The sequence below is a fragment of the Macrotis lagotis genome, chromosome 1 (genome assembly GCF_037893015.1).
Source record: "Macrotis lagotis isolate mMagLag1 chromosome 1, bilby.v1.9.chrom.fasta, whole genome shotgun sequence".
Classification (NCBI taxonomy): Eukaryota; Metazoa; Chordata; class Mammalia; order Peramelemorphia; family Peramelidae; genus Macrotis; species Macrotis lagotis.
Window position 1 is genome coordinate 403,436,561 of NC_133658.1, and position 22,646 is coordinate 403,459,206.

Consider the following 22,646-nt stretch of genomic DNA (forward strand, 5'->3'; position numbering starts at 1 on the left):
TCTTGGAGGTTCCAAGGAGCAACTGAAGTTTATGAAATAGGAATAACATGTTCAAACTTCAGGAAAATCACCTTGATAGAAGACAGGAAGAGGGATTGGAATGAGCAAAGATGTGAGGCATAGAAACCAACCAGAAAACTGTTATAACAGTTCAACTGAGAGACAATGAGTACTTTATTTAAAGGGGTGGTTATGTGAGTGAAGAGAAAGAGGAACATAAGAGAGATCTTGAAAAGGTAGAAATGACAATATTTGGCAATGGATTGGATAGTGGGACAGTGAAAAATTAAGGATAAATCTTGTGGGTTTTTAAGCCTTGGGACCTTCATCAGTTATAAGAAAGTTCAGGAAATAAAGGGGTTTGAGTTGGGGGAAAGGGAAATGATGAGATATGTTTTAAACATGTTGAGTCCAAGATGCCTATGGGATATCTCATCTAAGATATCCAAAAAGGTAATTGGTGTTTCAGTATTCTATCTCAAAATCAAGACTAGAGGTCAATATATAAATCTGGGATTCATATGCATAGAGATGACAATTGTCTCTATGAGAGCTAATAAGATCATTAAGTGAAATAGGATAATGAGAGAAGAAAAGAGGATCCAGATCAAGGTCTTGAAGAATATCCATGGTTAGTGGGTATGACATGGATAAAGAAGACAGATATGGAGAGATAGAAAGAGAATCTAGAGCAGTGACATAAACTAAGAAAGGGAAAATTGTTCAAGAGGAGAAAGTCATCCATAGTGTCAAATGCTGCAGAAAGAGTCAAAAAGTTCATTAAATTTGATGATTTGGGGGTGACTAGGTGGCACAGTGGATAGAGTACCAGCCCTAGAGTCGGGAGTACCTGAGTTCAAATCTGGCCTCAAACATTTAATAATTACCTAGTTGTGTGGCCTTGGGCAATCCACTTAACCCCACTGCCTTGCAAAAACTTTAAAAAATTGATGATTTAGAGATCATTGTTAACTTTGAAGAAAGCAGTTTCATTTGAAGGATGAGGTTCAAAGCTAGATTGCATTTACTCACAATCAGAAGGAGAACTTTAGGATTATAGCTAGTGAGGATGATAAGGTCAAGTAAGGGGAGAAAGTAGGTGAATTTGTAGCAGCAGGAGAGATAGGAAAAGTAGTAGGCATCAGAAGAGAGGAAAAGATTAAAGATTAGTAGGTAAGGATGATACTAGAAGCAATATTCTAGAGAAACTGGGAAGTGATGGTATCAAGGACTGACCTTTGAAAGGAAAAAGGCCACCTTACTAAGGAAGCTATCTAAAGGATGTGAGAAGAGGGAACACTTGTCATATATATGACTTCAGGTTTTTTTCGGTGAAATATTAGACAAGATCTTCAGTTGAGATGAAAGGAGTAATGGTGATGGAAGGAGTAATTTGAGGAATTTAAGAAGGGATGAGAAGATTTGAAAAAGCTGCTGTGGAGAGTGAGATAATGAAGCAATGAAGGAGTAAAAATGATCATCTTATTGCACTGAGAACCCAGTTAAGATTAGGTAACATAAATTTATAGTAGATCTAGTCAGCACAATTTTATTATTTTCTCTAGCACTAGTCCAGTAGTATATAAATGGGAATGAAGATGGATAGTGAAAGTAATCCACGGTTGGGTTTTGACAGAGCATCATCAGTAACAGAAAAATTGGATGAGTATGGTACTGAGCTGGTTTGCCAATGGGTCTAGATAGGGAAGGGAGCATAGTATAGGAAGGAAGGGAGACTCCTGTACCTAGCTGGTGACAATTGATCAGTAGTAGTTGATGGTGTTGAGGAAGGTGGTCCTCTTCAATAATTTCTCTTTTCAGTAGTGGTTAGGGAGTTATTGCTATTCTCAACTCTCTTGAATCTGGCCTAATTGTCACTTAATGCTTGTTGATTGATTGCCTACTCAACTACAACAATCCCATGCAACATAATTAGTAAATTCCTACTATGTGCAAGGCTTTATACTAGTTGGGACTGTAGATATAGAGAAGATTCCTGTCCCCATGGAGTTTATAGAGAGATGAGATATAGTATAGACCATGACTTTTTCTTAAGCAAGGCAATGACTCTATGAAAACAACATCTTGGGAAGATTGGTCTAGTTGTTATGTGTGCAGAAGAATTGTGTGGGGGAAGACTGGAGGCAGAAAAACAAAAAAGAAGGCTGGTGTCCATGTGTGGTAATAGGGTTTGAACTCAAATGATGACAGAAGAAACATTACAAAGGAAGAATTGATAGGATTAACTAGATTTGATGAGAGGGGGGAAGGGTCAAAGATGACTCCAAATTTCTGAACCTATCTGACTTGGAAGACTTAGAATTAATAGAAATAGAAAAGTCAAAAGGGAGGATGAGCTAGGGGAGAAGGTAGAGAGGAAAAGAAGGAGTATGATTTAGATGGTAGTGAAAGCAGACTATCCAAGTGGAAAGGAAATTTGTAAGAGATGTCAAGGCTAAAGTTTAGCACCCAATCTACCACCACCTTTAAGAAATAATTGGGGGGGGCAGCTAGGTGGTGCAGTGGATAAAGCACTGGCCCTAGAGTCAGGAGTACCTGGGTTCAAATTTGTTCTCAGACACTTAGTAATTACCTAGCTGTGTGGTCTTGGGCAAGCCACTTAACCCCATTTGCCTTGCAAAAAAAAAACTAAAAAAAAAAAGAAAAAAGAAAAACCTAAAAAAAAATACCTAGCTGTGTGGCCTTGGGCAAGCCACTTAACCCCGTTTGCCTTACAAAAAAACCTAAAAAAAAAAGAAAGAAATAATTAGGGGTATCTAGGTGGCGTAGTGGAGGGGCAGCTTGGTGGTGTAGTGGATAAAGTACCAGCCCTGGAATCAGGAGTACCTGGCTTCAAATCCTGTCTCAGACACTTAATAATTACCTAGCTGTATGGCCTTGGACAAGCCACTTAACCCCATTTGCCTTACAAAAACCTAAAAAAAAAAATAATAATCAGAATAAAATGGGGGGGGACAGTTTCACAAAAACCAACCAACACATCAACTAAATCTAAAAGTATAAGCAGAATCTCCTGTATATACAATGTATACATAGTCCTCTCATTTTTGTAATTGAAGCCAAGCCTGAATACTTGTTCTCTTCAGTAATTTATAATGACAAAGAGATAAAGTAAATACAACATTCAGAAAAAATAATAATCATAGGAAGAACTTTCTAAAAAGTTCTCCTATGGGAGGTACCTGCTGAAGTTGGCCTTTGGTTCAGTTCTCATCACCTCCTGCCTTGAAAAGAAATAGAGTCAGATATTACTTCACGTTACATCACAAAGTTTTTAAAAGCCCTTTGGTGGCTTGAACTTACCAAGTTCCTACAAATAAGTAACCCAATTCTATCTAGAAATGTGATAAATCTCCAAAAGTCATATCATTTGGTTCAAAAATTTTCAGTGTTTCTTAACTGCCTAATCTTGCCTCAGCAAGATTCAAAAACCTATACCTGGCATTCAAAGTTCTTTAAAATTTGATGTCCTCAATAAAAAGAGAAAGGGAGAGGGCAGAGAGAAAGAGAGAGTGATAGAAAGAGTAAGAATAAGACTGAGAGAGAGCTCCCCATTGCCTTAGTTTCCCAGATTGTTTTAATGTAGTAGATTCTTTGTCCGTAATGTAGCCACCATACAGTGTGACTTTATTTGATGGAGAACATCAATGAAAGAAAAACTCTGAAGGTCATCATCTCCCCAACTTCCCAAGCCTGGCTATTGAATTTCTGCTGAATATCCTATCTTTAACTTGTGCCCTTCCTTTGCAGTTTTTGAGGAGCCAGAAGATCCAAGCAACAGGTCATTTTTTTCTGAAATCATCTCTTCAATTTCTGATGTGAAGTTCAGTCATAGCGGAAGGTACATTATGACCAGGGATTATCTAACCGTCAAAGTCTGGGACCTCAACATGGAGAATCGACCCATTGAGACTTACCAGGTACTAGGTCAATCACTCAGGGATTGGATGAGCCCTCACTAACTATATAGCTCAAAATACATTACAATCTGACTTCCACTACTTCCTAATTGTTCCATGTATCTAAAGTCACACATAATGAATTGCTATATTATGTGGACATCCTATAATGCCTGAGAATTTCCTAGAAGGCAGAGATTACTATAAACTGTAGGATGTAAGGGTTAGCTCGTGGAGGAAAGTGGGTGTTGACTTAAGCTTGGTTGGAAAACATTGAAGAGAAGCAAAGGCACAGAAATGAGATGAGCATGTCATGTATCCTGACATTTGGAACCAGATACATTTCTAGACTCTTGGGGACTAGGTAAAAGAGATAAAGAAAAATAATATGAGAAATCAGAGACAGAAAAATGAAATAGAAAATAAAACAAGGAAAATACATACACACAAATACACATACACAAAGGCTTAGGAGTCAGCCATATAACATATACTACTTAACATTCTCTTTTCTACTAGAGTTGCCTAGAGCCATTGAGGATAGAGCATGATTCAAATTTTTCCATCTTCTTCACATAAATATGCATCAAAGAGTTCTCTAAGTGAAACTCATTTCAGGAAAATAAATGCCTAAAACTTCTTGGGAACAAATCCAGGACAGAGTTCAGTGGTTCTTAGGCTCCAGGACTGAAGGAGAGGGGCAGGGAAGCCAAGGAATTCTTTATAGATATAAACAGATGTAATCCTATGGCACTAGAGATAATCCACAGCTTTAACAATTTGAGATTATGGCCATATTAATATACTAAGTAGACTAGATGAAGGATAATCCTACAAGAGAACTGGGAATGACATCCAGGGAAGGAATTATTGAACAATAGAGGAGGAAGGAAACCAGTTTGTAGGAAGCATGGTATATTAGAGAGAGGACAAGTCTGTAAGACCTGGGTTCAAATTCTTTCTCAGAAACTTAAATAAGATGGTGGGCAAGTCATTTAACCACTCAAACTCAGTTCCACACCCTGCATTTGAAGGAGTTATTTTCTTCAAAGAGCTTTTGTATCTGCTTTTTAAGGCATTCTCCTCATTTTCCTTTTGGGTTACCTTTTCCATTTGGCCCAAACTGGTTTTTAACATATTTTTTTCAGTATTTTTTAGTATTTCTTTCACCAAGCTGCAGACTTGGTTTTTATAAATTATCTGCTTCACTTTCATTTCTCCTTCCAATTTTTCCTCTACCTTCCTTAATTGCTTTTTAAAGTTTTCATAGCCTGAGCCCATTTTCTATTTCTTTTGGAGTTTTTAGATACAAGAAGCTTCAAATTTGTTATCTTCTGAGTATGTATTTTGGTTCTCCAAAGTAATTTTCTATGGTCAGTTTCTTCTTTTTTTGTTGTTTGCTCATTTCCTCAGCCTCTGATTTCCTGCACTTCCAATGTATTGGGAGACAATCCACAGGGACTTTAATTCCTGCAAGGTCTTATGAGAGGCTTTGACTGCTCTCTTGCTTGTGCTCTGGTATGTGGATGACCACCGGCCCTTCCCTCTGCCCTGGAGCTGTGAGGAGGGTCCCTGCTCCTCCATGGTAGTATAAGAACCCAAATTGCCACCTGGATCTGAGTGTGGGCAAACAGCTGAGTCCTGACCCAGGGAGAGAAGAGAGACCTCTACAGTCTCCCCCTGACCCCCTTACTGTCTGTGGCTCTTCCAACTCCCACTGCAGGTTCTCACCACAGGGCTGCTCTGAGGCCGGCACTCTGCTCTTTTGCGGCAGAGTTCTCTCACTACCCCTTCCCCAGTTCTTCATCAATAAAAATGAGAGGATTGATCTAGATCAATAGTGTCAAACTCAAAATAGAAATGGAGCCGACTACTCCATACAGAAGGATCCCTGGGTGACATATTGATTTAGTTTAAAAATAGTATATATCTATGTTATTATTTCATTTTTATTTATTTTATTAAATACAATTTTAATTTTTTTACATTTTACATTTTAATCTAGTCCTGGCTACACTTAGGAGTGTTGTGGGCCACATTTAGGCTGCATGTTTAATACCTCTGGCCTCTAAAGTAGTTTTCAGATCTAAATCTGTGACACTTTGAGGATTAAAATGTGGTGTGAAATAATAGAGAAGAGTGCTACATTTACAATCAGGAAGTCCTAGGTTCAAATCACTTACTAGTTATCTGATATTGGGAAATTCACTTATCCTCTTTGGGCCTCAGTTTCTCCATCAATAAAATAAGAGTTGGATCAGATGACCTTGATTGTCCCTTCTAGCTTTAATTCATTGATTATATTAGCCTGACCCAATAAATAGCTCTTCAGTAGGTCAGTGCAAGTCACTATCCCAAGCAACCTTCCAGCCACATTTCCCGCATGGAACTGCTTCTTACACATAACTTTAACCCTAACCCTCACTCCATCTGAAAATATATCTGGATATAGTCCAACAGCCAGGAACCAGGACAGCCTTAGGCTCTGTCTTTCATCCTTCCTAGTACCTAAAGAAGTAAATCGAGGATGAGCATCTCCCAACTCCCATTGACAATGGGACGTCAAATCTCTGCTCCCCTGATCTAAGGGTGTGAAGGAGGGACTTAGCTATTTCCCCTTACTCCAGGGGTGAAAAAATGGGAAGTTGAGTGTCACTAATTAGTGAATTGGAGAGAGAGCTTATGTCCTAGGGGAAGGGTTCATCATGCCAAATACTTAATAGAACTTGACCTTTAATTGTTCTGATTCCTTTTTATACAAGACTAATCTGAAGAAAAGAGGAAAAATCCAGCAGGACTGCTTTCAAGTATTCCATGGTGGCTTTGTTGGCTTTTTCTCCCTGTGTAACAGGAGGAGAGTACAAACTATTTGGTTATTTAGTATTAAGGACATTTCATAACCTTCATTCACCAACTGGTCATTAGACAAGCCTTGATGTGAGGAATCAGGACCTTAAGTAGCACTTGGAGATATCGGAAATGAGTTCACAGGCTCATTCTCTTCTGTTTCTTCCCACAGGTTCATGACTACCTCCGCAGCAAGTTATGTTCACTCTATGAAAATGATTGCATTTTTGATAAATTTGAGTGTGTGTGGAATGGGTCAGACAGGTGAGAAACACTAGCAAAGAACCCCTGGGCTATCTGTTGTCTGGCTGAGGTCCTGGGTGGTATCCCAGTTGTCCAGGTGGGAACTGGACAATATATATATAACAAGAAGAAAAGGGTCATGTTGAATCCTGGTTGACTAGACTCATAACATGGGTAGGAATTCATATCTAAAGGGTCATCTGATTGACAAGCTGTGTCCTAGAAAGCAGAGATACCCCAAGAATGAGATACAATCCTGTAAGATACTCTTTTATTCAAGGATTGATGCTTCCTACCATAGAAGGAATAGTTAATACTCCTGGTTACTGGCATTTCTGGCATTTTTTTTACTCCAATGATTAGAATCTAATCCAATCCAATAAACATTATCAAGTACCTACTAGTTGAAGGCACTAGACCAAATGCAGGAACTACCAAGACAAAAAGAAAATCATTCCCTACCCTCAAAACATTCTACTAGAAGGACACTGCTTCATTTTTATCCAAGACCAATATGAAAATAATGTGTGTCCTTGGGTAAGTCCCTTGATTTCCCTTGGCCTTAGTTGCTTTATCAATAAAATGAGCAAGGTGGATATGTTCCTATCACTTCAAAATTGCTCTAAGATCATAATTATTTAGGGAAAAAAATAAAGAGAAAATAATTTCATCGTTATAAAACAGCTAATTCTGACAAATGTTTTGTTTTCCATCAGAGAGTATATGAATAATTTTTTTCTGTTTATTTTATCCTAAATAATTATGAGCTTAGAACATTTTTGAATGATAGGATCATAGTTCTGGAGCTGGAATGAACTCAGGGCCAAATTTGCAGAACTAATGGAAACTGAAAAACAAAATCAACTCTGCCAAAAATTCAGTTCTGACAGCTTCAGCTGATGGAAAACAAAGCATATTTGTCAGGATCAATTGGCTATTGGCCTCAATGTTTCTCTTGATTCTGCTAGTGCAGACCTGGTCTAAGGTTATTGGTTCAGAAGAACAACGAATGATCTATCAGGCTCCCTGAAAAGATATTGGTGGTCTTTGATATTGAAGGCAAGGAACATGAAATCAGAAAGCTCTAGTTAACCACTCAATCTCAGTTTCCTCATATATATTGGAAATAAAAGCAACTGCTTTACAGTTGTGAATATTAAATCTTAAATCAAATATGTTTCTTTTTTAATTGTTTTTTATCTCAGTGATTTATTTTTAGTTTTTTTTCTTAAATGAAAGAAAGGCAGCATAGTCCAAGGCATAGAGAGATGGCCTCAGTCAGAAAAAAATTGTGTGTTCATGTCTTCACTCTGATGAATCCCGGTGGTTTGACCAGGGGCAGATAACTTCATCTTCCAGTATCCTAGAAAAACCTCTTAAAATTTTGAATCAAAGAGCACCTGTTAGCTTATCTGGATAAAAGGAATTTCCTTAGCCAAAGTTATCTATAGCAATAAAATTATGACCTCATCCCTACCCCCAAAAAATACAGATGATTTTCCCAAATTTCCTAAGGAAATAACTCTGGTTTCATGACAGGTTACCTATTATCTTTGTACCAACACCATCAAGCAGGGATTCATTAGCTCCTCTTTCTAAAATGTCTGACAGAGGCAATGTTTACAAATGCTTTATGAAATATCTTTGTTACCAGAATTGAGAATCAAATGTTTAACATGATTATCTTTCTGCTATCTCATTGGTTCTGTCTGATATACAAAAATTATTCTCTTGGAGGACTGAATGTCCTCAAATGCTTTAGAAAAGCAGCAGTCAAGATGAATTCCAGATCCCATTCTGTCACTAAACTATAGATATATAAAACTGGGCAAGCTGCTTTTCTCTTGCCTCAGTTTCTTCATCTGTAAAAGGAAGGGATTAGATTAGAGGATCTCTCAGGTACATTACCACTCTTTTGATAGAGTATGTGATCCTTGAAGGCAAGAATCAGTTGTTTTGTTTATAATTTCGTGAAATAACATAGCAGAGGAATTCAATTTATATTTAAAGGTAGAACAAAGCTGAAGAGGTACTTGTCTATCCAATCAAAAACATCAGATCCAAACTTCAATAATTTTGTGTATTTTGTGCCATCTTATTACCCAGCCAAGAGAATGGTGACCAATTAAGTAGATAATTCAAACCAACAATTATGAAGTGTGTGCTCTGTTAAAAGCACTGTGCTAGATACTGGGGATACAGAAAAAAACCAAAACTGATGTAGTTTCTACCTTCAAGAAGCTTGCTTTCCTATTGGAAGAACCAAGGCTTAAACATAGGACTTTCTGACTCTAAGCCAAAAAAGTATTTCTTGATCAGCATAGACCAAATGTTTTTACATTTTTAATCATATATTTTCTCACAAAATTCGTGAGTAAACAATGCTAACACCTTTTCCCATTGCCCACTTCTAGATACTTCTAACTTGTTTGGATAAATCAAGTTATGAATGTTTGAAGTAACCTCTTTCTCATCATTATCTTTTCTACCATTTAAGTTATTCAACAGAAAAACCAGATCTTTCAGAGAATTAGATAGATATAGATGACTCTATGATCTAAGTTTGGCACAATGTAAACTCATAATTCCAGTTTGTAAAAACCAAAAGAATTACATTTAAAAAATATGGGATTACTTATTAATGCAGATTCAGTCAATTCAGGAACTAATAACCAGATTCTAATACTATAAGAAGAAAACCAATATCCAACTGAACTATCTCAATCAATCATTTTAAAGTCTTTTAAGAATGACCAGTATGGCAAATCCTTTAACAAACCTATTCTGCCTTTTTCCCCCCCTATAAAATCAGCAAAGGAGGAGACTGTCAAGTGATGAAATAAATTTTGCATAGGTTTTTGCTTTGTTTCACCACCAAAAGCAATAGATTTTTTTGATAGCCCAACTCATATGTAACTAATCCCCCCTCTCCTCTCCCACTTTGCAGTGTCATCATGACTGGGTCCTACAACAACTTCTTCAGGATGTTTGACCGAAACACCAAGCGGGATGTCACCCTGGAGGCTTCCAGGGAAAACAGCAAGCCCAGGGCTATTTTGAAACCACGTAAAGTATGTGTAGGTGGCAAACGGAGAAAAGATGAGATCAGCGTGGACAGTCTGGACTTTAGCAAAAAGATCTTACATACAGCTTGGCATCCTTCAGAAAATATTATAGCAGTGGCGGCTACAAATAACCTATATATATTCCAGGACAAGGTTAACTAGGAGGACAAGTTATACTTAATAAGCTCACATACTGAATACTAGTCAAGTTTTTAAATGTTTCTTTGGGTTTTCATTTTATTCATTGACTTTAATTTTCCTATTCAGGAAACAATTGGAATAGAAGAAAAAACAGTCCAAAGGCCCCCAACTCCCCCAATTTTAAGAAACTGTGTTGGCAAATCCAACAAATAGGTTCAGAATACTTTTGTTTAGAATCGAGAGCTGCCAGGTAACCAGGACCCTTCCATAGTTGACTTGAATTTCTGATGCTTTTATTACCCAGTTCTCTCTGGTGAGTCCAGTGTTTTGTTTCTAGGTGTCTGCTGAGGTGAAATGAGATTGTCTGTAGTATTTAAGGGGGGAGGGGGAAGATAAGATTTTTTTTTAATTAAGCAATTCCATTTGATTGAAAAATAAACACTGTTTACTCTACTTTTGGATAAAAAATTGTTTGTTTCCTAGAAAATCAGAATTGCTTTTCCCCTTTGTTTTTAAATTTTTTCTTTTGTTGTTATTTTTCCATATAATTTTTTATCTCTTATGAGGCTGCGAAGGCAGAAATCCAGAGCCAAGATTAGAGTCTGGTTAAAAATTGTATGCACACCATGACTTGTTACATTTCTCTGTTATGACCCTAGGCAGAGAATTTGGCTCTAGATATGTTTCTGTGCTTAGGTGTATTTATAGAAAACACTGTTAAACAGAGCTTCTAAAGTCTGCCATCACAAATGGACCTGGACTCCATTCTGTTTTCTTTCATTTTGCTTTTTTCTTTGTTTGCTTTTTTAAGTATTTATTTACTTAGTCATTAGTTTAATGAAAGCCTAAAGACAGAAACAGTTGTTACTTATATTTTGACATTCCAAAAGAGGGAGCATCCCTTACCAGAATCTCCCAAATTGGAAACTGATACCCAGGGTTCATTCCCTTCCCCCCCCCACTTTTCATTCTCTTTTTTCCCCACTTCTTCCCCCCCAGATATTATAGTCAACAAATCATTGATGCTGGAACAATATTAATCAATTTTTAAATGCCATTTTCTGAAAGCTAACTGGAATTTGCAGCACCCTCCAAAGCTCACCCTTTTCATTTCCAAGGTGAAAAACCTTGAGGTTGGGCAACTTCTAGTGTGAATATTGTGCATGAAAGGAACAAACTTTCTGTGAAATCCACTAAAACCTGCTGAGGTTGTTCTGTTCAATCTTCCATGACTCCTCCTCAATTGGGGTTTCTAACTTGTGACACTTCCTGAGAAATGCCACCGATTTCCTCCCTAAAGTACCTCAGGGAGTAAAACTCAATGAATTCAAAGGATTTCTGGCTTCTGGGAGAGTTCTCACAAACAAACCAGGGCCTGGATTTCACATCTTAGTAGCTGCAGTTTTTGCTCAGGTGCTGGCCACTCACTCAACCTTTCATAGCCCATTTAACCTGCCACCTGAAAGAAACAAGGTGGCTTAGGACAGAACTCATGGGCAACTATCTTTAAAGATGGGGTTTCCTTGGTTTGTGGCTTTACATAGAGCCAGAAAAATTACAACTTTCAGGGTTGACATTGGAGGGAGTATTGCCAGAGCTGGGGAAGAAGGGGAAATAGTAGAAGTCCATCCTATTTTCCCTATGTCTTTTTGTTTTTCCCTTGTATCAAAAGCCTGATCTTGTAACACTCCAAGTAAAATTCTCTCGGTTGTCCTCTTGGCCTGTTGTGTGGACTTTCTCCTTGTCACCCTCGTTCAATTTATTGGGATGCTTTTAGCCTGGAAATCAAAAACTTTGATCAAAATGTGGGAAGAGAATAGACAGCAGCCAGTAACCACTGTACATCATCCTGTGAAGGTCTGATGAAATAAAAAGCCTTGAACTCAGAAGTGGAGAGGTCTGAACTTGAGTCCTAGTTTTGCCATCATTTACTGTGTGATCTTGGGTCACCTTCGTCCCCTCTCTCCTAAATTATGAAAAAAGGGGTGTTGAACTAGATTCACTCTAAGGTCTCTACTGCTTTTCAAAATTGTTTTAAAAGGAATCCCACCCTACTCCTTCACACTTATCATCAGCTGTCATTGACTTTCTGAAATAATTAATCATTTGACATTCATTTATTTCCGAATTTCCCATATGTATTTTCATGGGTTTCTCTGATCCTTCCGTCTCAGCCTGACTGTTGTTTATAAGAACAGTCAGGATGCTTCCATGCTTTTGGTTTGGAAAGGAGGAGGCAGGAAATTTCTTGAGGAATCAGTGTTTCTATGACAGGATACAAAAATGAAAGAGGAAGAGCATGGGTCATAAGGAGGACCTCAGTTTTTGCTGTGAATGACTGCTGATCTATCAAATTGCACTAAAGCAATTTTTTGCTCAACTAGGTAGAAGTTGGGATTTTACTAAAGCTTAAAGAAAGTTGTAATGCTTGTACATTGGAGAGACAGCCAACTAAGTTCTCCTAGTGTTCCCTCCTTTCTAGACATTAAAAGTAGCTGAAAAGGAGATTAAATGTGTGGTTCCCTGAACAATTATAAAGGGATTGAGCAAATTGGAGAACCCTGTAACATAAACTGAGGGCGACTGGGTTCCAGGGCTAAGGAGGAACACTGACCCAGACTGCCACAACTAGGGTCAATGGAAACCTCTGAGCAGAAAGATCAGAGAATCATTGTGAGCCAAGAGATTTGAAGAAAAAGAAGTCCAACTTAGTTAACACTAAGCATGTGTCCCAGACCTGATGCATTACTATCTCTGAAGTGCTTAGTCTACTGGGACCCCATCAAGCATGCAAAAAGGTTGACAGCTTACAATCAATACTGTGTGCACCGATGCAGGAAGCAACATTATCACATCCAAGATATTACCCCCACATCCCAGCAACGGCACTAAATATCTCCCATAACGAGCCTATGGGAAGTGACAAGGGCCATTATTCTCAGTCTACAATCTTCCCTCACAGAGAGAGGAACTGCAAACCTTCCATCAGATTTCCTTGTAGGAAGGAGCTTTGGCTTCCCATAGTAATCTCCCTTTAAGAGTCAAGCGGGCGCTTAAAATAGCAAGATGGGGGTGGAGAGGAGATTGGCATTTTCATTTGTTCTGGTGCCCCTGTTGCAGGAGGAAAGACCCCCATTGGCTGACAGTTGGTACAACAATAATTTTCAGCTGGAGTTGGAAAGGAAGTGGTGGAGATGGGGAGGCCAATTCTATTCTATGCTCTCCAACTCATTCTAATAAAGAAACTGCTTTTCTCCAGTTTTCTTGTCTTCAGGCTGTCTGGCTGCTGCATAATCAAAAGTCATATTTCATCTAGGCCAGGGAATTCCAGCTCCATGGGTGGAGAGCTTATAGTCATCCTGAACCTATTGAACAGAACAACCCAAAGTCACTGTTGCATGCAAAATGGTAGAGGAAGGTTCATTAATTCTTACCATTTGTGGATCACACACTCCCTAATACTGCACCAAAGGAAAGCAGAAAAATGTTCCTTTGTGCCGCTGTGGGGGCACAAAGGAGGAGAAGGCCCAGGGTTGGAACACCGGTCCTCTTTTTTTTTTTTTTAAATTCATTCGCTGATTTGCAACACTAGACTCAATTTCATGGAGCTTCCTTCCCTTCCTGACAAGATGAGGAAAATAGCTCTTATTGTCCTCTTTGAAGAGCTGGAAAGGTTAATTAGCTAATGTTTGCAGTGCTCCCCGCTGGAGGAGTCAGTTGAACCACAAAGAGGCTATTCTTTCCTTGAAGATCAAGACCTCCTGGAAAAACTCTTCTGTTGTCCATCATTCTCGCCACTACCACCATTCCAAACCCATTCAAAACTGAGTTCTTTTTAAAATCATTTTAAACCAATCCTAAGCTAAAAGAATATGTGAATCTTTAGGAGCAGAAGAGATTCCAAATAACTAATTATTTTGATCAGGATGGTGATAGTTAATTTAACTTCAGACTTTATCCCCAGGCACTGTCCCACTGTGTTCATAGGGGAAACAAGGAGGGCTAAATGAAGCAGGATCCTAGGTTTCCAGGTTCTCTAGCAGTGATTGATTTCTTCTTTATTATTGGAGTAAGATGGGAAAAGGGTTTGAATATCTCACTAATAGATTCAAGTCATTTAGAATCATAACTGAATTCATGAGCACTAATTTTTAAATACAGTCATAAAGGGTCAGCCTTGAAGTCAGGTAGACCTGGGTTTAAATCCTATTTCTTGACCCCTACTGAGTACCCCAGACAATTCTCTAAGATTGTGTCACAGATAGGCTGCAAGTCTGCCTTAGTGAAAGTAATCTCCATACTTGGAGTTTCCTATACTTAAGAAATCAGAAGCCCAGACCCTTGCTCTTCCCCCAACAAAAAAAAATTATCCAAGAGAAAGGTGGCTACTAAAAACAAAGACTGGGTAGATTTTTAGCTTTTTAAAGGAGTGCTTCCCATCAGACTGGAAATACACTTACAAGTTAGAATTGCACCAGGTTGCTGATAATAAAGTTACACTTGCAAGAAGATCATAATGGCTTCATTTTTCATAAACATGTTAATATGACTCAGTCACATCAGGATGTTTGTATGGAATAATGGTAATTAAAATGCATGCTGCCACCATATATTGCAGAGACATTTTTACATTGTTCATCTCTATTCTCTCATTTTCCTCTTCCCCACAACCTAATAACCCAGGAAGAACAGAAATCATTTTGAAACCAAAGAAGCCCATGAATATGAGACAAAGGTGACACAGCCAATGTCACACTGTAAGTTAATAGCACGGCTGAGAGTAGAATCCAAATTTCCTGAGTTTTATACTGATATTCTTTTACATGTTAGATAGGAACAGAGTAAAGGTCAGGTCTATGGTGGGGGCGGGGGGGGGGGGGTATTCCAAAGCATGCAATGCTCTGGGAACAAAGCCAGAAAGTCTGTTTTTTGCTATCATTTTCCAAATAAGGTAAGTGTTTTCAGTAGAAAATAGAAGTTAGTAAGATGTATAAGGCATTAGACCAGGTGCAAGCAGATCAAGGTAAAGTAAAATTTAGGTTTTTAGGAAAAAAACAAGAAAAAAGGAAAAGTGGGAGAAAGGAAGGAAGGAAGGAAGAAGGGAGGGAGGGAGGAAGGGAAGATGAAAGGATGAAAGTGAGGAAGGAAGGAAACATTTAATACATTTCTTTCTATGTACCAAGCACTATACTAAGCATTTTAGAAATATTACTTCATCCAATCTTCACAATTACTCTATAACCTAGATGCTATTATTATCTCCATTTTATAATTGAGGAAACTGAGGCAAACTGAGATTAACTGATTTGCCTAAAGTCACACAGGTAGTAAGTATCTGAGGTCAAATTTGAATTCAGATCTTCCTGACTCTAGGTCTAACATGCTTATCCACTGCAGATAAGATTTACAAGTTCCCAAGATCTGATACAACTACTCTTAGTTGGCATGTTCTCTATTGGTCTTTGCCAGCCAACCAGATCATAAATCCAGTTGTTTCATAATTAGAGAGCTCTAAGTCTAGTCCAACTCCTTTATTTTATAAATGAGAGGTCCAGACTGACTAATTACAAGAACATTTACTTTAGAATCAAATGACCTGAATTCCAACCTTGTCTCTGTCACTACCTCAGTGACAGACATGTAATTTATCTTCTTTGTCCTTCAGTTACCTCATGGGTAAAATTAGGTCAGACTCCATGACTTCTAAAATAACTGCCAGCTTTATATATTTATGATCCTAAGAGTAAGTCAATTGCCCAAAGTCACATAAGTAGTAAATGGAAGAACCAAGATTTAAATCTGAGTCTTCTAATTCCAAATCTATTGCACTGCACTCATCAATTGACTAGTATTTAAATGCCTCCTTTGTGCCCAACACTTGTTTAAGCAATGGAGATAAAACGAAAGGCAAAACACAGTCTCTGCTCTTAGAGAGCTATCAGTTTAATGAGGGAGACATGCAATCATCTGTGTAGAAATAGGCCATATAGAAGATAGATTGGGGTGGTCTCAGAGGTAAGGCACTAAGAGTAAGGACTGGGAAAGACTCCTTGCTGGGGTAGGACTTTAAGGGATACATACTACACAACAGCATTTCAAAAATCTTTGACTCTCAGTCCCTACAGTCTTAGGATGTTGAGTCAATACTATAATAACAGCTTGGGTAGAGAAATTGAGTTGTGTTGAACTACATTCAGGAAATATTCATTAAGTACCTCCCATATCTAGGTCACTATAATAGGCACTGAGGATAAAAAAAACCTTATAAAGACTTTTAGGAGGATAGGAAGGAAACAAGACTATATGTATATATGACTAGGTTTAAAAGCAAAGTGGAAATTAATTCAAGTTAAAAGATAACAAGTAGTTAAATTGGAACCATAGGATTAAGCCTAAAGGAAGTAAAGTAAGACCAAAGCAGGGATGATGGATAATACTGAGGGACTGGAAAGTCATAATGAGGACAAAGAGTAGATTTCAGAAGAGTAAAGCAAAGGGGAAATTGGAAAAACAAAAAGTACTGACCAAAGAAGAGGATTCCAAAGTTGAAGATCATGGTGATGGTACAGTGAAGATATAGGAAATGGAAAGCAAATTTGAAAGATGGTAGTTCCTTCAAAAGTCATGAAGTCATAAAGAATCAGATATGACTAAAAAACTGATCAACAATAAGAGCTTGATTTGTATCATGGAAATAATAAATACATAAATAAGATATACAGTATAATTATAGGTTTTCCAAAAGTTTTTTTTAAGTTTGAAAATGTACTAAATGTACTTTAAAAATGTACTAAACCTTTTGGGATACTCTATATAAAGCTAATATAAGGTAGTTTGTGGAGGGAAGATACTAAAAATTAGGAGGGCTCAGGTAGGTTTTGTCTGGTGCTTGAGCTGAGTCTTAAAGAGAATAAAGGAATGCATGAGGTAAAAATGAGGAGGAAGAGTATTCCAGGCATGGATAATGATCAGTATAGGAAGAGATGGGAGATGAAGGCCCATGTATGGGAAAGAGTGAAAAGGCTAGTTTTCTAGACAAGAGAGTCCAGGATGGGGAGCAATACATAATGGGGCTAGAAAGGTAAGATGGAGCAAAGCTGTAAAGGGATCTCTCTAGTTTATCCTAGAAATGAGAGGGAACCACTAAAGTTTATTGTGTACAAGAGTAATGGTTGAACCCAAGATTAAAGAAAATCACTTGGTCAACAATGTGGATGATGAACTGGCATAGGGAAACACTTACTAATTGAGAGACTAATTAAAAATCTATTGGAATAGTCCAGGAAAGATATGATGAAGGTACAAATTAATTTGGAAGTTGTAATAGGAGTGAGAAGGAAACAGACATAAGAGATGTAGAAATGGTAAGAATTGACAATTGATTGAGCATGTAGGGTGAGGTAGAGTGAGAAGCTAAGGATGAGAACTTGGCAAATTTGAAAGGTGGTAGTGCCTTCAAAAGAAATAGAAAAGTATTGAAGAGGGATAGGTCAGGAAAGGGGAAGAGGGAGAGAATAGTGAGTTATTTTTTAAACATTTTTAGACATCCATAGATCTCCAGTTTGAAATGTCCATTTGGAAGTTAGCAACATGGAATCAGAGTTCAAAAGAGTGAAGGGGACTTAATATAAAGATATATGAGTAATGTGCACAGAGAAGGTAATTAAAATTACAGTTGCTGATCAAGTCACCAATTGAGAAGGTGTTAAGAGGAAAATAAAAGAGTCAGAAGACAGCCTTAGAATACACTCATAGTAAGGACAGATGATGTGGTCAAAAAGACAAGCAAAGGAGACTGAAAAGAAACAGAGGGGAGGAGAATCAGTAAGAGGAGTGATGCAAACAAAAACAAAGAAGAGAAAGAATCTAGAACGGAAAAGTAGCCAACAGGTAACAAATTACCAAAGAGACTGATAAGGATGAAGACTAAGAAAAGACTTCAGAGTCTGTGAAAGATCATTGGAAATCTGGAGAAAGCAGTTTCATTTCAGTAATAAGGATGACATTGGATTGCAAAAAGTTAATAAATGAATGATCCTGAGAAAGGAAGGCAGATTTTTCTAGGAATTTTGGCTGTGAAAGGAAGAGAGATATAGAATGAAGGAATAGTACAATCCCATGAAGATGTTTTTGGGGGTTTTTTCCTACTTTAGGATAGGAGATATTTTTGTAGACAACAAGGAAGAACACAGTTGAAAGGAAAAATGTGATATTTATAAAAAAGGTCAAGCTTATAGAGATGATAGAAGGGCACAAGTAGAAGGATTGATCTTGGTCAAAAGAATAGCTATCTCTTCCTCTAAGTCTGAAGTAAAGAGTGAGAAAATGGCAGGGAAGTGGGAAAGATGAAAGATTAAGGAGATTTAAAGTGTTGGATTATAAGAAAATATAAAAATGAGGCTTTTCTGTTTATTGGTTTGCACTTGCTTTGAATTATATTTATTTCAAGTGCATATCAATTGATTCCTGAAGCTATGAGCTCTAAAAAGTCCTTGTCAGATTGAGTCTTTGCTTTCTTTATATAATAAAAATAGATGGGGACAGCTAGGTGGCATAGTGGATAGAGCACTAGCCCTGGAATCAGGAGGACCTGAGTTCAAATTTTCTCTCAGACACTTAATAATTGCCTAGCTGTGTGACCTTGGGCAAGTCACTTAACCCTGTTGCCTTAGATAAAAAAATTTTTCTAAATTTTTAAAAATTAAAAATAGGGGCAGCTAGGTGGCACATATAGGGGTGGCTAGGTGATGCAGTGGATAGAGCACCAGCCCTGGAGTCAGGATTACCTGACTTCAAATCCAGCCTCAGACACTTAATAATTACGTAGTTGTGTGGCCTTGGGCAAGCCACTTAACCCCATTTGCCTTGCAAAAAAACCTAAAAGAAAATTAAAAATAGATAATTATCATACCACTACTTCAGGTTTGCACCACTTTGTAGATTATCTCATTTGATCTACATGATAACCCTGTGATAGAGGTAGTATGGTGCATTGGTCTACTATTTACCATGTGTTTCCCTGACAAATTCTTTCCCCTTACAATGTGGGACCTTCTTCCTCTCTTTTGAAGAATTAGTTTTTCCTGAAAGGCAAGAAGGCTATTCATGAGATAGGAATAATCCCAATGCAACTTCCTGATAATCTAAAAGCACAAAATGTCCCAGTCACACAAGACCATACAAATCACAATGCTTTTTAGTCTATCTTATCCTGATGACCAGACAAGTTCCCATATTTGGAGAAAAGGGCCAGGGTTGGGGGTGAGGGGTAGGGGGTTTGCCCAGACAAGTTAGTGTCTCTGTATACCTTTGTTGTGCTAAGATAAAGTAAATGTCTTTTTAATTGTTCAGTGACTTGAAAATTCCTCATTTTGTTCTAATATCATGTCTAAACTAATAGAATGTTGTCATTAGAGCTACCTACAACAAGTATTATCTTCACTCTACAGTCAAGTAAATTGAATCATAGAGAGATCTGAAACAGTGTCAGAATCATGATTCAAACCCAGATCTGATCTTCCTTGACTTCAAGTTCAATGCTTTTACCACATGGCACCTCTCTATCCTTTAAGATGCTAAAATTTTATTGAAGTAATAATCCAGTCAATTTAAAATTATCCTCCACATTTTCCTCAAACACATCCACATAATGAAAGATAATATAGATAAACTCAAAACCTGAATGATGTGAAAGAAAAGAGCTTTCACATCAATAACATAGTAGAGAGAAGGGGGAGCCATGCATTCTTGAAAGTAGTAGACTTTTTAGAAAAGCAACTTCAAAAAAAATAGGAGGGGGCAGGGATAGGAAATGTGGCCTATTTTAGCAACTTTGAAAATCAAATTTACAAATCTGAACTGTTTACAAAGCTCAAGGTTTCCCTCTGAATTCCTTCAGTTCCTAGAGGGCAAATAGTGTGTGATATATCTGAGCTCAGCATTCTTCTGCCTCCCGTATCAGCACCATGGAGAGCAGCTTGCAGTGAGATTCTATAAACATTTCAGTCTCTCCATAACTAAGGCATCATGACAAAGGGGAAATTTTGAAATCTTGAGCCATGAATTCCAATTAGTGCATGATCTGTTCAATAAAATGCGAATGAATTTAGTGTGATTTCCTGTTGGATTAAAGAATTGTTTCTGCTTCTTCCACTTATGCTTACTTATAAAGGCCAACATCTCTTAAAGGATGCCTATCTTACTAGGTTAGGTTTAGAGAGGCTGAATCATAAAACAGTACATTAGTCCTGGAAGCATACTCTCACCTATAACATTTATCGAACACATAACCCTGAGAAAGTAATTTAACCTCTCTGGACCTGTTTTCTGCTCTGTAAAATGACAAGATGGACAAGATTGGACAAGATGACTTCTGAGAACACATAACTGTAATGCTATAATCCCATGTACAATCCTTGTCTTTAATTTGCATTTCTGAATGTTTACCCTTTCCATACCCATAATCCTAAATTGTTTGCAGAAAGAGCAAATAGACTAGACCATGTGCTATTCATTTTTATCCTCCATAGTAGAGCTTTGTACATATTAAGTTCTCCAGTAATTTTTGTATATAATTAACATGAAAACTAAGAGAGAAGCTTAATGATTTACCCAAGATCACTTGAGCTTGAAAGATAGGGAAACTCATGCCTCACCTGCCTTTTATGTTTCATTAATGAGATCTCATGTGTGTGTGTGTGTGTGTGTGTGTGTGTGTGAATATGGGTAGCTAGGAGACTCAATGAATAGTGTGCCAGACCTGGAGGCAGGAAGAACTGACTTCAGTTTCAGCTTTCAAGCTGTGTGATCCTGGGCAACTCCTTAACCCTGTTTAACTCAGTTTCCTCATCTGTAAAATGAGCTGGAAAGGGAAATGGCAAATCACTCCATTGTCTTTGCCAAGAAAATGTCAAATGATTGAAGATTTGGACATGATTAAAACAACAACAAAAATAGCATCTGTATGTATACATACATGTCAGATTAATAATACTTTTTCCTATTAAAATCAGTTTTAAATTAGTCTTTTTTAGGCCAAGAGGCTTATAGTTTTAGAGTTGGAATGGATATAAGACATTATCTAGCCCAACTTACTCATTCAACTAATGAGGAAACTGAAGCATACAGAGGACTGTGACAAGATGACATGGGTACATTTATATCATAGAATCACATATTGTTGGAAAGCATTCTTTGAAATCATCTAATCCAAAAATTCTCATTGTACAGCAAGAGTCTCTTGACTTGGAAGATAGATAATAGGGAAGGCTTAACTTCACCTTCCTAGAGCTCCTAGTGGTACATTTCATTTGAAAGAAGTGTCTTGAAGACTCTATTTCATCTCCCACAAATAAAATCAGCTCCACCAAGGAGTCATGTTCTAGAAAAAGATTAGGATTATAAAAATAGGAGCTGGCTGGCAGAGGATGTTAATGACATGCCAACCCCCATAGACAGCTGGGCTGAAAAGAACACAGTGGAACTATGCATGTGATTATTTCCCACAGCAAACTCTGGGCTAACATGTGAAGCCCCCACACTTTGTGTCTGGATTCAATTTCCCAGAGTTACTTTCCAACAGAAAGTTAGTAGGGACTGAAATTGTGATTGCCTTTTAAGATGATAATAATGAGCTTTCACCTTTCCATGGATGTTAGATTAGAATCTTGTTTTATTTCCACAGACATTGCTCTGACTCTAATCATCATTTTTGTTGTTTAGTCATTTTTAGTCATGTCCAACGTTTTATTTTTTTTTAGGTTTTTGCAAGGCAAATGAGGTTAAATGGCTTGCCCAAGGCCACACAGCTAGGTAATTATTAAGTGTCTGAGGCCAGATTTGAACTCAGGTACTCCTGACTCCAGGGCTGGTGTTCTATCCACTGCACCACCTAGCCACCCCTCATGTCCAACTTTTCATGAACCTGTTTGGGTTGGGGGGGGGGGGGATTTGTTTGGAGTTTGGAGTTTTTTTGGCAAAAATACTGGAGCAATTTGCCATATCCTTCTCTAGCTCATTTTGCAGATGAGGAAACTGAGGCAGAGTCACTTACCCAGGTTCCTACAACTAATAAGTATCTGAGGCCAGATTTGAACCCAGGAAAATGAGTCTTCCTTACTCATGGTTTAGCACTCTATCCACTGAACCAGTAGACTGCCATCATTTACCTTCTGATTATCAGCAAATTAACCCAAACAACTATGACCCTGAATTTCTTCCCAAGTGATCATCAGAATCTTTTTTATTATTATTATCACCCATCCAAATTTTCAAACAAAATTCATTATTATGCAGGACTCCTGGAGGAGGAAAGAGAGTGGATCAAGAACAAATAAGAGTGATACTGTCAGACTAGTGAAGCATGGTCTAGAAATTATTGGTGTAGTATAAACCCAACACCATTAATAACAACAATTCTAGAAAAAGTCCC

At 37.8% G+C, this 22,646-nt stretch overlaps 1 protein-coding gene across 4 annotated transcripts in view; it reads left to right on the top strand.

Annotated features, from left to right (window-relative positions):
* Window positions 1-12,213, top strand: part of PPP2R2B (protein phosphatase 2 regulatory subunit Bbeta) — a 460,330-nt gene extending 448,117 nt beyond the window's left edge. For 2 of the 4 annotated variants that reach the window (XM_074212673.1, XM_074212671.1), the window contains 3 exons: window positions 3,772-3,941; window positions 6,940-7,031; window positions 9,958-12,213. In XM_074212673.1, the coding sequence (XP_074068774.1) occupies window positions 3,772-3,941; window positions 6,940-7,031; window positions 9,958-10,237 (542 nt within the window). In that variant the 3' untranslated portion in view covers window positions 10,238-12,213. The remainder of the gene's footprint in view (window positions 1-3,771; window positions 3,942-6,939; window positions 7,032-9,957) is intronic. The other 2 variants (XM_074212674.1, XM_074212675.1) reach the window with 1 other exon arrangement.
* The last annotated feature ends 10,433 nt before the right edge of the window (window positions 12,214-22,646 follow it).